At 44.4% G+C, this 16,072-nt stretch overlaps 1 protein-coding gene across 1 annotated transcript in view; it reads left to right on the top strand.

The window, feature by feature from the left end:
• The window catches only part of Oseg6 (intraflagellar transport protein Oseg6), a 458,610-nt gene that overhangs the window by 143,313 nt on the left and 299,225 nt on the right, over window positions 1–16,072 (top strand). The window contains 1 exon segment of the mRNA XM_067096238.1: window positions 10,549–10,661. Coding sequence (XP_066952339.1) covers window positions 10,549–10,661 — 113 coding nt within the window.

Genomic DNA, 16,072 nt, shown 5'->3' with positions numbered 1-16,072 from the left:
AACCATTGAAAAGGCGTCCATAAAGATGTGCTTGCCTTGACCACAGTGACACCGATGGTGTTTTTTTGGTTTACTGATCCCAGTGTGAACAGGATAAGGATCCCAGTGTGGACAAGAGGCTCTGTTGACACTTTTGGGATCCCAGTGTAGACTAGTAGCGCCAATGATGCTTTTCAGATTTATCTCTGCCGTTGAAAAGATATATCTCCCAGTTTTAGTGCACCAGTAGTTGTCGTCTTCGCTCTCTGAATCTGGGAGCGCCCGGTGTCCGAGCATCCTTCTGTATCTTAGTGTCCGAGTGCTCAGTGGCCTTCAAGGTTCAGTATTCGAGTGCACAGTGGCCTCCAAGTGTCCAGTGTCTGAGGGCACAGTGGTCAAGCGACTACTATCCGAGCACCCAGTGTTTGACACCCAGTGTCCGAGCTCCCATGTGTGTGTCCACCTGTGTTCTATGTCCACTCATCCTCCTGTCCATTTGGAGCCAGCTGTCAGTCACCTAACACCACACTCGGGACAAAAGATGCTACCTTTTCACTTTACTACATTGGTTTCGTCCACTCTATGCTTCGTTGGAGACCATTCAGCACCAACTTAGTAATTTGTTGGGCCTGTTACACTGTCCAACGAAAGTCTAGTGTCTGAGTGTCCAGGGTCAGAGCACCCAGTGCCAGAGGCTCAGCGCCTTGGATTGTTTCCTGTGCCCTGTCGTGTATGGACTTGGACAGTTATGGTTTTAGAGTTTTTTCTGCTCATTTTGTATTCTCTAAATGGAGATCTCTGGTGCTGTCTTCTACTGTGAGATTCACACAGTTGCAACAGTCCATTGCTCCCAAATGATGCTGTTCTGACTAATTTCAGAGCACTCAGCACTAATTTCTTGTACTGTACTCGGCTTCTGACGATGAGCTGCATGACCAGTTCTTGGAATCTGTGCTTCGACCTCTCCCAATTCCTAGCTGTTCCTGCCTTTGACTTCCCCTTTTGTCTGGACATAGTGAAACCTGAGCTACTAGCTCTGCTGGCGCCCGGCTCTCCTGGCGCCAACTAGTCTGTCACCAGCTTTAGAGCTTCTAGAACCTCAAGCTGCTAGCTCTTAGCTCTCCTGGTGCCCAGCTTGCCTGGCGCCAGCTACAAGTCTGGCCCCAGCTATAGAGCTCCCAGTGCCCAGAGCTTCAGGCTCCCCTGGTGCTCAGCTCACCTGGCACCAGCTAAAGTCTGGTGCCAACTTTAGAGCTTACGACGTCCGCGAACTCCCAGCAGCTCAGCTGGCGCCCAGTTTGCCTGGTACCCAACTCGCCTGGCACCTGCATTATTTATACCATACGCGAGCTTCCACGGCTCACCTGGCACCAACTCCAGACTGGCGCCAGCTAAATAGAGTTAAAAATTCTGCAGTACCACAGGATAGTGACTGGCATGGTATGGCAGGAGGAAGCATAGGAGTTTCTCTTCCAATCTTTCACCTTCTAACGAGGTATAGAGCACCCACCACTCTTAGTGGATGGGTTGTGGTGCTATTTCAGTGTAGGTGACAGTGTTTCTGGTTGTGTTTTATGTTGGTACTGCACCCAGGGCAAGGGCACCTTTTTGAGGTTTTGCTAGCTATTGGATAACTCCTTAGCTGCATAACTTCCACTGATCCTTTGGTAGCCATCGGAGTACTCCTTCGCTACAAAGCTCCCACTCAAGTAGAGGCAACCCTTGGCTTTACCGCCACGCCACTACAGGTTAAGTTGAATGACAACCAGTTGCAGTTTTATAAAGCAGGGTCTCTTAACTGATAAGGAATGACGCACACTGTATTCAACGCTAGCAACTTTTCTATTTCAAATTCATTACATGACTTAATGTTGTGGAGTAGAATGCTGTATTCATGTGTCCCACCTCCTGACAATGTGGGATTCAGCTGTGTATTTACTTGGTAAGTTACTTATATAAAAATGACATTTTTATACTAAAAGTTTATATATACTTACCAAGTAATTACAGAATTAGAGCGCACCCTCCTCCCCTCGGATGGACATAAGGCATAAAACGAATGAGGATTGTCTGCTAGGTTGTTCCAATATTCCATTAGTGGGACAGGCTACCAGTAAAATTTTGAATCTAAGCTGCCATTCAAATGGAAACTATAGCTATGTAATGACTTGGTAAGTATATATAAAACTTTATTTTATTATAAAAATGTCATTTCTGAGTTCGTCCCTGTGTCACCCGGTGAAATTCCTTCTTGCACGAATTTCTAGGTATAAATATTGCTAAATATACCAGAGAAAAAAGTTATCAGCAATGCTGGGGTTACTACCCCCAGATCAAGCGTCTTCTTATACCAAGAAGGCGTCGGTATGGATAAGGGTGAGTGAACAAATCACAGCCACAGAACCACACTCGAAAGACATCCCAATGGCAAAATCCCTCGGAAGAGTTAGGAGCCGTTCCAGCTCCCCCACTCACCCGCCCGCCAAGCGGCGACCCCAGCGCCATCTGAACTCATTCCTTTTCTAGCACATGATCTTTTTCACTGTTTTTCTGGTGGCTTGTGCTTTTGGCTGTTATTTCTATTATCCAGCATGTCGTCGAGCAGCTTTACTGTATCCAAGTTAAGTACCATCTTATTGTGGGGTTTTTATGATAAGTTTGGCTGTTTCAGCCCGTATTTATTAATTATACGTGGTTTTGTTATGACGCTACGGCGTCCCCCAGCCACCCCTGTTGTCCGCGAGGTACGCCCGTCCAGCTTGTTCTGTTTGGGCTTTTCCTTGTTGGCTCATTGCTTATCTTTATTCCCCTAGGATTCATCCTGGTGGTTTTCCCTAAGCTGGGTTGTTTGGTGTTTCTCTAACGATAATTTTGTTGACCGTATCATTGGGGTTCCCGCATTGGGTTCCGTCTTCTTCCCGCTTAGGTGACTCCCAGGATGTTTCCCTTGGACAGTTTTAGCTTTATAATTATTATATTATTTTGCTAGTGCTTGACATCATGTTTTTAGCTGTTTTATTATTATTGTTATTATCAGTTTTACTGTTAATCCTGTTGCCTCTCTCGGTTAGGTGCTAGCACAAGCATAAATTTATTTTATTGTTTATGCACATATGATGGTGATTTATTATTCTGGTTTTCTTATTATTCTGCCTAGTGTATGTTAGGTTTTTATTGGCCTCCTGCTCTCCCTTTCACCTGGGTTAGGTTAGGCGAGAGGAGGGATCAGCAGGTGGAGGAGTTTCTGTTGTTGTTCCATCCTCTGACTGTGGTTTGGGTTGTGGAGTGAGACCCCATAGTCCTCCCCTTCTTTACGGAGGGGTTGAGGTTTTTCCGTGGGTGTGTCTCCTCCATGCTTTTATAGCATTCCCTTCCGTTCGGCTCTGGTTGGTCTTCGACACGGAAATTTCTCTCCCTGTTGTTTCCTCATCCCTCCTTTCCTTCTCCCCCTTTTATGTCAATTTATGTGTTTTGGAGATTGCTATTCCCTTCCCTTTCATTCGGAGTAGGCCATGATCTCTCCAGCTGGTGGTGGTTTACAGTTGAGCGGGTGAAGGCATCTTCCCCAGTCTCCTGTTTTCCTCTGCTCTGGACTCCTTCCTTCTCCCACCACCCCCCCAACCCTGGACCCTGGTCCAGCTTTTGTCATCCCACGTCGGTGTGAACCACCCCGAGTTGTGGGATCTTTCCTGGTGGAGGGATTCGCTCCTCCCAGGGCTGGTCCCCGATGGCATTTTGCTGAGCTCATTGTCTCGTTAATCCGCTCTCCTAGGATCGAGCAGGTGTTGAACCTTCTCAGGGTTCTTTCTCAGCCTTGTTCGCGTTCGCTCAGGCGTTCGGGTACGCTAGTTGGGTTGACTGGCGCTTACACCTGCCCTTGTGGATTTGTGGTGTTTTCAGCCTCACCCTTCTATTGTTCTCTAGCGGTTGAGGCTTGGGATCCCGGAGGGGGTGGTGCGGACTCGGGAGTGTGGAATTTTATATCATTGTTAACGATTATGTTACCATCCTCTGTATATGTATGCATTTATTTTGCTTCCGGCGGCTCACCTCGGTCGGATTTATAATTATTTCTGTTATTGTTATTAGAGTCCGGTGATCTTATCCTGGGTTCCGCTGTCTTATTCCGGCACCCCTTGTGGTAAGGTCCCGTTGATTTCGTTCCGCGGAGTATTCCGGCAGTCGAGGGGCTTTTTGCTTACCCTAATTTTAAGTTACTTTTCTGGTAGGCTCGTCTCTGACGGGGGTTTTTCATTCCGCCGGAGTACTCCGGTAGTACAGCTTGAAAATACCTGTGCCTGCTTAGTTTAAGTTTCTTAGAGTGGTAGGTTCATTTACTGTTCACACTTACAGACTGTTCGTTGTGAGGAGCCCAGGTGTGCCGCCACCCTTCACCAACCCCTACGGGCATGTGGTGTGTCGGACCCACGCTGGCTGTGCGGTCCGGCTTGATGACGTCTGGCATCCGGAGGACTGTGAGGTTTGTTTCGCGCTTTGTGGGTGCATCCAGGACGAGTCCTGCTTTCTTTCATTCTTCATGATAGTTACAGTTTGCAGTTGCTATATTTTATGTTCTAGCGCTTATGTAGTTTACGGTATATCAGCCCCTTGATTCCCTGCTCCCCCTTTCAGGCCGGATGAGTCCTCCAAGAAGGAGGCCCTAGAGTCTCTCCGCGCCTGGGTGGCTGGGTTTGGGAGGAACGTCCGTCGGGGAAGCCCTACGTCCTCGACGGGAAGCTGAGAGATTTGCTTTACCCGGAGCCCGGATCGCTGCGGCCGTACCAGCTGATGTGGCCGCACCCATCATCGAGCAGATCTCGTGACCCAGCCACTCCTAGAGGATCCCTTACGCTGGAGGTTTGGAGGACGCGCGCTCTGGACTTGGACCTGGAGCCCATGAACAGGCAGGACCAGGTAGGTAGAGAGGTAAGTGAGGCAGTGGGGCGGCGCCCTCTTTGATTCCCCTTCATCCTCTGTCTCTTCATTCCAGGGCTTTGCTAAGTCTTCTATCTTGAGGGACAGCGCTCCATCTACTGTCCCCAAGTTGAAGACTTGTGGAAGGCGAAGGGCTTCAAGTCCTCGTCTTCCGGCAAGGCATCCCCTTTCCCCCCGAAGCCAAAGGTTGCTGAACCTGTGGCCTCCAGGAGCAAACCAGGTACCCTCGGGCAAAGGAGCGAGTAAGAGGGTGGCCAGGCCCAGCCCTCCTCGCCAGCCTGCCTTTGACCCTGAGGAGTTTGCGGGGATGTTACTAGAGAAGTTCTCTTCGGAGGTGGAGGCCAAGCTCTCTAAGCTGACGGAGAGGCTGCAGAGTCAGGAGAATCTTCTTGCCGATATGGCACGCTCCGGTGGGGCCGGACCGCAATACCAGATCCCTGACACTGCTACCCTCCCTCCTTTTGATGTTGGGAACCCGTGGGCTATTCACCACGAGGATACCTTTGACCATTGAAGGACTAGGTACCAGACGCCTGGAGGAGCTGGAGTTCTTCCCGGCTGATCTCTTGTCCCCCTACCCAGGCTTCGTTAGGCTGACGGAGGAGGCCTGGGTACGCTCAGACAAGGTCCCTAAGGAGACTGTGATCTTCCTAGGATCAGGCACAATCTGCTCTCTTGCGCACCTTTTCCGAGTGGCGGGCGGAGAACACGAAGTTGACCCCCTTCAAGGGCAACTACACTATGTTTTCCCTCGGGGATAACCTTCCCACTCCCTGCTTGAACAAGGTTGCTATCGCAACTGCTCAGGCTTGCTTGGATGGCAAACCCTTGCCTCAGCTTAGGGAATCAGACCCTACATCTCTGATCTTCCCAGGGGGTGATGACTTCTGGAAGGACGCTCCGTCCACATTTACTGTTGGTAAATTGGACGCAGATTGCGCGTCGAACCAGTTTAGTGAGCAGCTTCCTAAGATCCCGGAAGCTCTCCTGAAGGCTGAGTTCGAGGCACGGTGTCGTCTGAGCCGGTCTTTGAACTCGCTGTGCCTTTCAGAAGCAACCGCTGTCTCCTTTGCTGAGGAGCCTTTGTTTCAGGTCCTGACTAAATCCCTGTTAGCAGGGTTCCAGTCGGACCTGTACAACTTCATGGTGGCAAAGATGAACTGCCGTAAGTTCATCTTCACTGATGCCACCATTCGTCATGAGCCTAACAGGCTCATGAAGAGCTCTTTCTGGGGGGAAAATCTTTTCCCAGAAGACGAAGTCTCCGGTGTCCTGGGCGAAGCAACCAGGGCCAACCAGAGTCTGCGCTCCCGGTGGGGTATCTCCGTCTTTAAGCGGAAGGCCCCGGAGTCTAGCGGTTCCCAGAATAAGCCTGGGAAACGCTGCAGAAGGCATAGGAGACCACAACATCAGACAGTAGTTCAGGCAGTTCTGGTCTCAATGGTGAACCAACCGTCCACCTCCAAGGCTCAACCCCAACAGTATGTGCTGGTTCAACCAGCCCAATCCCTTGCTGCGCCTACGTACATCTCCTCACCGGCTTACAACCCTACCTATGAAGGCCGTGGGGTCTTTCACGGCCTTAATAGGAGTGCAAGGGGGGGGTTAGAGGCCGAGCCCCCTACAGAGGTAGAGCTGGATCCGTCTCCCGGGGGAGAAGTGGCCATGGTAGAGGAAACAAACCTGCTTCCTCCCATTGAGACCAGTCAGGTAGGTGGATGCCTATACTGGTTCAGAGACCAGTGGTCCTTCAGTCCTTGGGCACACAGCATTGTGTCCAAGGGCCTGGGGTGGAGCTGGATCAGGGACCCTCCTCCCCTGACCAGGTTTTATCAACCCTCCTCCAAAGCTCTACAGGACTTTGTGACGGAGCTTCTCAACAAGAGAGCAATAAAGAAAATGAGGCACCTCAAATTTCAAGGCAGGCTGTTCACTGATCCCAAGAAAGATTCCGACCAGCAAAGAGTGATTCTAGATCTGTCGCGTCTAAATCTCTACATACAATGCGACAAATTTCGCATGCTTACAGTTGCTCAAGTACGGACTCTACTGCCGCATGGAGCCGTCACCACCTCTATCGATCTTTCAGACGCTTATTATCACGTCCCGGTTGCGCGGAACTTCTCTCCCTTCCTGGGTTTCAGACTAGGGAAACAGGCCTACTCCTTCAGGGTCATGCCTTTCGGGCTCAATATAGCGCCCAGGATATTCACGAAGCTGGCGGAAACAGTTGTTCAGCAGCTACGGTCCCAGGGGATCTCTCTAGTAGCATACCTGGACGATTGGTTAATTTGGGCCCCATCCATACAGGAGTGTCGGAAGGCTACAGCTATAGTGATCGAGTTCCTGGAGTCCTTTGGCTTTCAATTGAACAGGGAGAAGTCCCGCCTGACTCCGGAGTCTCAGTTTCAGTGGCTGGGTCTCCAGTGGGACCTAACCTCGTACAGGCTATCCCTTCCGCCGGCCAAGCGGAGAGAGATAGCCGCTACCAGAAAATTTCTGAAGGGCAAGCGGCATCCCGCCGGTCTCAAGAGAGGATTCTCGGTTCTCTTCAGTTTGCTTCAGTAACAGACCTGCTCTTGAAAGCAAGACTAAAAGACATAAGCAGAGTGTGGCGGAGACGAGCCAATGTCAGGCTCAGAGACAGAGTCTCTTCAATCCCGCAAATCTTGAAGACAAGCCTTGACCACTGGTCCGTAGTCAAAGGCCTTTCAAGTCTGTCCCCCTTCAATTTCCTCCCCAGCTCTGGTAATCCACACAGACGCTTAATTAGCGGCTGGGAGGGTACCCACCAAAACAAAAGTACAAGGGACATGGTCTACAATGTTTCGACAGTTCCATATAAACACCTTGGAAGCTATGGCTGTGTTTCTAACTCTGAAGAAACTTTGCCCGCCCGCCAGATTCACATCAGGCTGGTGTTAGACAGTGCCGTGGTGGTTCATTGCATAAACAGGGGCGGTTCCAAATCGGGTCGCGTAAATCAGGTGATGTTAGCCATCTTCTCACTGGCGAACAAGCACGGCTGGCATCTGTCAGCCACCCACCTAGCGGGGGTGCGGAACGTGGTGGCGGATTCTCTGTCCAGAACTACTCCGTTGGAGACGGAGTGGTCTCTGGACGGAGAATCGTTCAATTGGATATGCCGCCGGGTTCCGGGACTCCAAGTGGATCTGTTCGCCACGGAGAGCAATCACAAGCTTCCCTGTTATGTGGCTCCCAATCTGGATCCCCATGCCTACGCCACGGACGCAATGACTATAGATTGGAACAATTGGGAGAGGATCTACTTATTTCCCCCAATAAACATGTTGTTGAAAGTACTACACAAACTCAGGTCATTCAAGGGCCAACTAGCCCTGGTAGCCCCCCATTGGCCGAAGAGCAACTGGTTCCCTCTGCTTCTGGAGCTCAAGTTGCGGTGTCATCAGATACCCAAACCCAGACTGACCCAAGTAGTACAAACCAAGACTGTGTCAGCTTCCTTAAGAATTCAAAATGCCCTAGTTTTGTGGACTTTATAAAATTTGCTGCTAAAAAGGGAGCAAACATTGACCCCGTTAACACTCTGTTTCTAGAATCCGATAAGAGAGATTCTACTCTCAGGCAATATGATTCAGCAGTCAAAAAATTAGCATCCTTTTTGAAGGCATCTGAAGCTAAGACTATGACAACTAACCTAGCGGTTACATTCTTTAGATCATTGTTTGAAAAAGGCCTAGCTCTGGCCACTATTACTACAGCTAAATCAGCCTTGAAGAAGGTATTTTTGTATGGCTTTAAGATTGACCTTACAGATTCATACTTTTCCTCCATCCATAGAGCATGCGCCCGTTTGAGACTGGTAACACGCCCACATTCGGTTACCTGGTTCCTAAACGATGTTCTAAAGTTGGCCTCTGATATTGATAACTCACAATGCTCTTATCTGGATCTGTTAAGGAAGACTTTGTTTTTGATTAGCTTAGCTTCAGGTGCCAGAATCTCAGAGCTGTCTGCTCTCTCTAGAGGTGATGATCACATTGATTTCCTCCCGTCGGGAGAAGTTCTGCTTTCCCCTGATACTGTATTAGGTTTCTAGCGAAAAATGAAGACCCTCAGGACAGGTGGTCCCCCTGGAAGGTGGTGCCTCTTCCACAGGACCGGTCCTTGTGCCCAGTCTTTACCTTAAAGGCTTACTTACAAAGAACTCCTCAGTGTATGTCGGGTCCTCTCTTCATCAGGGAAAAAGGTGGAACTCTCTCTCTGAATGCTATAAGACAACAAATTTTGTATTTCATTAAACAGGCCAACCCGGATTCAGTTCCTAAGGTTCATGATATCTGTGCGGTAGCTACCTCTACTAATTATTTTCATAATATGGATTTTGCTGAACTTACCAAGTATACGGGATGGAAATCACCTCTAGTGTTTAAACGCCACTATCTAAAATCACTTGAAGCTCTGAAATTCTCTACAGTGGCTGTGGGGAGTGTCATCCCCCCACCTTAATTATCCTTAATTATCCTTAACCCTAATCCTTTCCCCCCGCCCGCCTGCCTCATTTATTTCTCTGCCTGTTCTCCTGGTTCAATCATGCCTCACTGCCTTGCTCCTCAATATTGATACTAGTATTGCCATTATTATTGTTTGTCTTGGTGATTGTGTTCTGTTATGCTGTGTATTTAGATTAAGCCTAGAGGTACTTGTGTTATATTTTTTTATGCTTCATGTACCTCACATTTTGATATTGTTTAAGGTATATTATGTACTCCCTTATGTATAATTTATGTGTACTTTTCTATATCATTGTATTGTTGGGTGTTTTTGTTCCACCCGTACTTACCTGTAATTTGTTTATCTTTGCTGAGATCGCATATTAAATCTAATTTGTTCATAGCATGTGTTTTTGTTCATGATCACCTTTTGTTTATTTTGTATCTTGGCAGGTTTGGCATGATTCTCCTTTACTATTTCACCGGGTGACACAGGGACGAACTCAGAAAAGGGATTTTGACAAAGGAAAAATCTATTTCTGAGGGAGGCCCTGTGTCACCCAGTGACCCTCCCAGTATCTGGTTTCCCCCCCTGCTTTGGCATGCCAAGCCTGGGGGTGGTGCTAGACTGGAATGAGTTCAGATGGCGCTGGGGTCGCCACTTGGCGGGCAGGTGAGTGGGGGAGCTGGAACGGCTCCTCGCTCTTCCGAGGGATTTTGCCATTGGGATGTCTTTCGAGTGTGGTTCTGTGGCTGTGATTTGTTCACTCACCTTTATCCATACCGACGCCTTCTTGGTATAAGAAGACGCTTGATCTGGGGGTAGTAACCCCAGCATTCCTGATAACTTTTTTCTCTGGTATATTTAGCAATATTTATACCTAGAAATTCATGCAAGAAGGAATTTCACCGGGTGACACAGGGCCTCCCTCAGAAATAGATTTTTCCTTTGTCAAAATCCCTTTTTTATAACTGCAGTTTTTCATTCAGCAGCAGCACAAGTTGTTAAAACAACTTTATTGTTCGAAAATTGTGGCATTGCTGTTTGTGAAATGGTTACCTGATTCTGTAAAATTGTTAATTCAGTAATTAAGGTTATTTTTTAAGATTTTGGAATTTCTAATCAAATATTTTAGAGAAAAATGTGTTTTTTCCTCAGGTGAGCTTGATTGTTGCCAAGAAGACCCTGTTTTTGTACAATTTAAATGATCCAGAGAATCCCATTGAACTGGCTTTTCAGAATCGATATGGCAATATTGTGGCGTACAAGTGGTATGTATCATCATTATTATTTTTTCATTAGATTTTCCCTTTTATTGATAAAACTTTATATAAGCCCCTTTTAATAATTTCTTCCCTGTTGTGCTCTCTCTACCAGATTCTCTTTTGGGTTCAAGGCTTCATTTGTGGCTTTTCTCCATGACCTTCTGTGCTTTTTGAGAGACTGGAATCCTTCCACTTCCATATTTACTGCTTCTCTACAGTAGCTTGCTTCTCTCCTACAATCATCTCATGCCCCAAAACATCAATCTATTTTCCAGCGTCTGAGCACTGCATCTCTCAGCTACTTCCTCATTTATGATACAGTCTTCCCAGCATATACCTGCAGTGTATTGCAGAATTTTTGCAGTTTAAATATGACTTACACTCATTAGTTTAATCCAGCAATCTCTTTCCACTTCTTCCAGGCACTAGGTACTCTTTGCTTAGAGATCTTGTTCACAGTTTTACTATTGGTCAAACAGTACATCATTTTCATCTTGTTATTCTAGTCTGAAAATAAAAGCAGTTGAATATATAATTGTGTCTGTAGGCTAATTCATGACAGGTGATACCTTTGATCCAAATTGAAAGATCTGGCACTCTAGATAGTGACCTGAACTTACTAGTGTGAGTTAATGAACTGACTCAACTCTTATTATCTCAGGGTAAATATTTCCCAGTCCCTTATTGTTTTAGTTTTTGTTTTTTAACACCTTTTCTTTAATGCTGAGGTTTTTAGGATTGAAAAAAGGTGACTGTAAACCTTGGAGATTGCCCATGACTTCCTCCATTGCCCTTCTCAACCAATGGCCCCCTTTTCCACCATTGGCTTGACCTTGTGGTCTAGGGCAAGGAATTTCTCCAAATTCCCTGCCATTAACCTCTTGGGACAGGGAGTAGTACATAGGTCCCATCTTGGAATTAGCTGTGAAGAGTTCAACCCTTTCTCTCCCTTTCTGTAATTCATTCAGTGCAGATGTAAAATGGACACATTAGGGTGGGACAAGTAAGGAATTCATGCAGTGTGAAACGTCTCATTGTTATGATTAAAAGTTTTTCCTTGTCAGAACCTACTCGAGTGAGCTTTTAAGAAAATTTTGTCCGTTTCAAGGTAATATTGAAATCATATTTGACCTCACATATTTTCCATACACACCTAATTAATTTTCATAAAAACAAAGACACATGGCATAACTTTTGGCCACCACTGCCAAACCTCAGTTTCCCTAACATGTGGTCAGCTAGGGCATTTAAAAGGCCAGCTTGATCAATAACAATAGCAACGGTGGTCACCTCAAGCAGCTAGTGTCACTGGACAGCATGGATAGCCCAAGGGATAGCCAAAGCAGAACAGATCTCCCCATTGTCAGCATCTTCACTCTCATGCCAAAGATATTGCTGTATTTGTAACGTATTAAGGGTATCGGCAGCCTGCGATTTTGGTGATATTGGCTCAAATTCGTGAAAATCAGTTATCGTCATATTTCCACAGATCTGGGTCCCGGCCATTGCCATGCATAAGATAATATCATTACGAAGCCTTTTAAACGGTTTAAAGGCCAATTTAAAGGCCACACCCAAGTAGAGAATTAAAGGTCTGGTTACGGGTGGTTTTACTATTTCATTTTGCATTCATCCTTCAGGTATTTGTATTTCTTTTCATTGCGTATTCTTTCGTATGCCGTACAATATGTTTTCCTGATAGAGATGGCAACGCTTCCCAGGACTGAATAACGGAAGCCAGTTGTCCCGAGAGAGAATTCTTATATTTCTTTGATGTAATCGTGTATTTGTTATTTTCATTCCATTGCAACACTTCCTCGGACTTTTGGATGTCAATTGTGTATTATATATATTACCAACATGCCATAAAAGAAGTTTAGTAACCGAAGGGAAGCAAGCTCTCGCAATATCAAAACTTCTCTTGAAGCTAAAAGTATAGACACAGCTAATGTTATGGCTTCTCACAAGCTGCCACCAACCACGTGTGCTGAGGAGATGCCAAGTACTTCCTATTACGAAGCCCGCTCTGAGTGAAATCTATTATTCCCTTGCAAAAATATATCAAGATGATGATGATGGCACCGACGACTTTGTTATGAAGTTATCTGATGATGAGGAGAGGGAGGAGGAAGAGAATGAGCATTTTCAAGATGTAATTGCTGTCCCTGACGTAGCTTCTGGAGATATGGAAGCTGCTGGTACTCTCGCATTGTGGCAAAGATCACTAGACAGGGAATTCATATATTATAAAGTATTTGTTGGTGAAGGGGATTCGACAGCATATAAAGGAGTATGCAGTTTGAATGAGGGCACTGGTCCTTATGGCACTCCATATCCAGTGCTGAAGGAAGAATGCATAAACCATGTTCAGAAGAGGATTGTCTTTCGTCTTATGACCTTGAAAAAGATACACAATATGTTTCGAAATATGTAACAACAACAAACAAAATTATGTTTAGGAGTGAGCTTGGAGGACTCAATAAATTGAGCGATAGCACGGTCATAAAGATTGGAACATGATATCAGCTATGCAGCAAGTTCATTGCTGCCTATTATGAGAAAAATGACAGGAGAAAGCCTGAAAGGCCTTCAGATGAAAGAGAAGACCAGGAAACGAATGTCTGCTATGCATTCAAGAAAGCAAAAGAAGCAAAGAACATCAAAAGGAGGATATGAAGGAGGGGCTCATTAGCCTCCTAAAAACCTGGCAGCGCAAGAGTCGAGTGGCATTCTATGATTATCCCCAAAAATAATATAAACTATTTTCTTTAAGTGATAAATGTTTTTTTTAGAAGGAATAATATATCTTATAAAAGAGAGGGGAACAAGTGCCATGTAGGCTTTTCCAAGAAACTTCATATGCTTCTAAAAGCAAAATAAATGGTTAGCAAAACTTTAACTGCATTTTTCTCAAAACTTACTTTTTCTACATTCAAATTCCAAACACTCCCTTATTTATGAATGGATTTTAAAAATCTAAAAAGCAATTTGAACAAAGATAGTGAGAGAACACATTGGCAAATTTATTTTTCTTTTTTCTCTAAAAAAAATTTTTTTTTACCAAGATTTAATATATAATTTTATGGTATTTTTATTGCACTTTTTAAAATATTTTTTTAAAATAGCATACATCACATATTAGATTTTTGAGTTTGCCGTTTTATTTGATAGGAACTAAACTTTCTGCTATTACTTTTGTTTTTAAATTGAATGATAAATAAAGAAGGAGATGTACTTTAAAAAAACACAAAAAATGTTATGTTTAAAAGAAAAATATTCTTTAAAAAAAAGTTTTCATCCAATTCACCTGAAATTTTGTATGGATCTTCGGTCAAACTAGAGGTAACACCTGTGGAAGTTTGAACACCATCACTCAAAATTAATCCCCAACCCCGCCAATACCCTTAAAATACTTCATTTTAAAGAAACAAGGGGTGGCCCTGTAATTACAGTGGACCCCGATAGATACCACAACCCCTATGAAATTAAAAATCTGAAATACTTGACACCCCTCTAAAATGTTTTGTAAAATAGATACCACAACCCCTGCTTGTAAAAATCCGAAATGCTAAAATCTGCAAATACTTGACACCCTCTAAAATGTTTGTAAAAATCCACGAATACTTGGCACCCCTCTAAAAATACTTGACACCCCTCTAAAAAAAAATCTGCGAATACTTGACACCCCTTTAAAATGCTTGTAATAATCCGCGAATACTTGACACCCCTCAAAAATGCTTGTAAAAATCTGCGAATACTTGACACCCCTCTAAATTGCTTGTAAAAATCCGCGAATACTTGACACCCCTCTAAAAACGCTTGTAAAAATCCGCGAATACTTGACACCCCTCTAAAAACGCTTGTAAAAATCCACGAATACTTGACACCCCTCTAAAATGCATGTAATAATCCGCGAATACCTGACACCCCTCTAAAATGCTTGTAAAAATCCGCGAATACTTGACACCCCTCTAAAATGCTTGTAAAAATCCGCAAATACTTGACACCTCTCTAAAAACGCTTGTAAAAATCCACTTGAATCTAAAAACTAAAAAGACACCCCTCTAAAAAGCTTGTAAAAATCCACAAATACTTGACACCCCTCAAAAACTTGACACCTCTAAAATGCTTGTAAAATCCACTTGACATAAAAAAACTTGATACCCCTCTAAAAACGCATGTAAAAAAAACTTGACACCTCTAAAAATGTAAAATAATTGACACCCCTCTAAAAACGCTTGTAAAAATCCGCGAGTAATTGACACCCTTCTAAAAACGCTTGTAAAAATCCACGAATACTTGACACCCCTCTAAAATGCTTGTAAAAATCTGCGAATACTTGACACCCCTCTAAAACACTTGTAAAAATCTGTGAATACTTGACACCTCTCTAAAATGCTTGTGACTGCCCTATTTTAATAGTTCAAACACCTAAGACCCCCTCTAAAAATGCTTACAATTGACTATTTTAATAGTTTTATAAAGAAATGCATTTAGTCATGAAAATTATATGAAAATACAATAATTAGTGAATATTTCTCCATGAAAAATTCCTCAATTAGGCGAATTTTCCACAAATAATGTGGATATATGTTCCACAGAAAAATTCGTGAATAGGTGAAGCGGCAAATCCAGAACCGCAAGTAAGCAGGTGTCCCTGTATAATGGTAAATTATTTTTCTTTCCTAAATAATGAATAGCAGTGTATTTAACCTGCACAGGCACTGAAAAATGTAATCACGTAACCAATATAAATAACTGCTAAAATGGAACACAGTATATATAATAATCAAGTCTTGAAAAGCAATTCCTGCCAAACCACCCACACATATTTTAAGAGTACAGTAAACCCCCGTATTCGCATTCTCATGGTTCGCGGACTCACGCATTCGTGGGTTTCTCTGTGGAACATATCTAGCCATCATTCGCGGAAAATTTGCCCATTCGTGGTATTTTTCACCAAGAAATATTCACTAATTACTACGTATATTTTCATATAATTTTCATGAATAAATGCACTTTTTCTGATAAAACTATTAAAATACTCAGGTATAAGCATTTTTACAGGGTTTTTCTTGCTTTAAGCTGTCAAAATTGGCAGTTCTAAGTGTTTTAGAGGGGTTTTAAGCATTCGCGGATTTGACCTATTCGCGGGGGGGGTGTGGGACGCATCCCCCGCGAATGGGGGGCGTTCACTGTATGCAAAAGTTGAACAGTAGTTGTATTGAGAATAATGATAATTTTAATAAACCTGATGTTTTACTGTATCTAATCGTATTGTACGTATTATTATCATATTACAAAATATAAACAGAGCGATCATGTGCTATTTGCATTCTGGCTTCGTTTACATTCTTAAAATAATCAGCTGATTGCATTTTACCAACTTCATCCGTGTCTTTAGTTGCTGAATGGAA

The sequence above is a fragment of the Macrobrachium rosenbergii genome, chromosome 52 (genome assembly GCF_040412425.1).
Source record: "Macrobrachium rosenbergii isolate ZJJX-2024 chromosome 52, ASM4041242v1, whole genome shotgun sequence".
NCBI lineage: Eukaryota > Metazoa > Arthropoda > Malacostraca > Decapoda > Palaemonidae > Macrobrachium > Macrobrachium rosenbergii.
The sequence above is the reverse complement of the archived record's forward strand: the minus strand, read 5'-3'. Positions and strand labels throughout refer to the sequence as shown.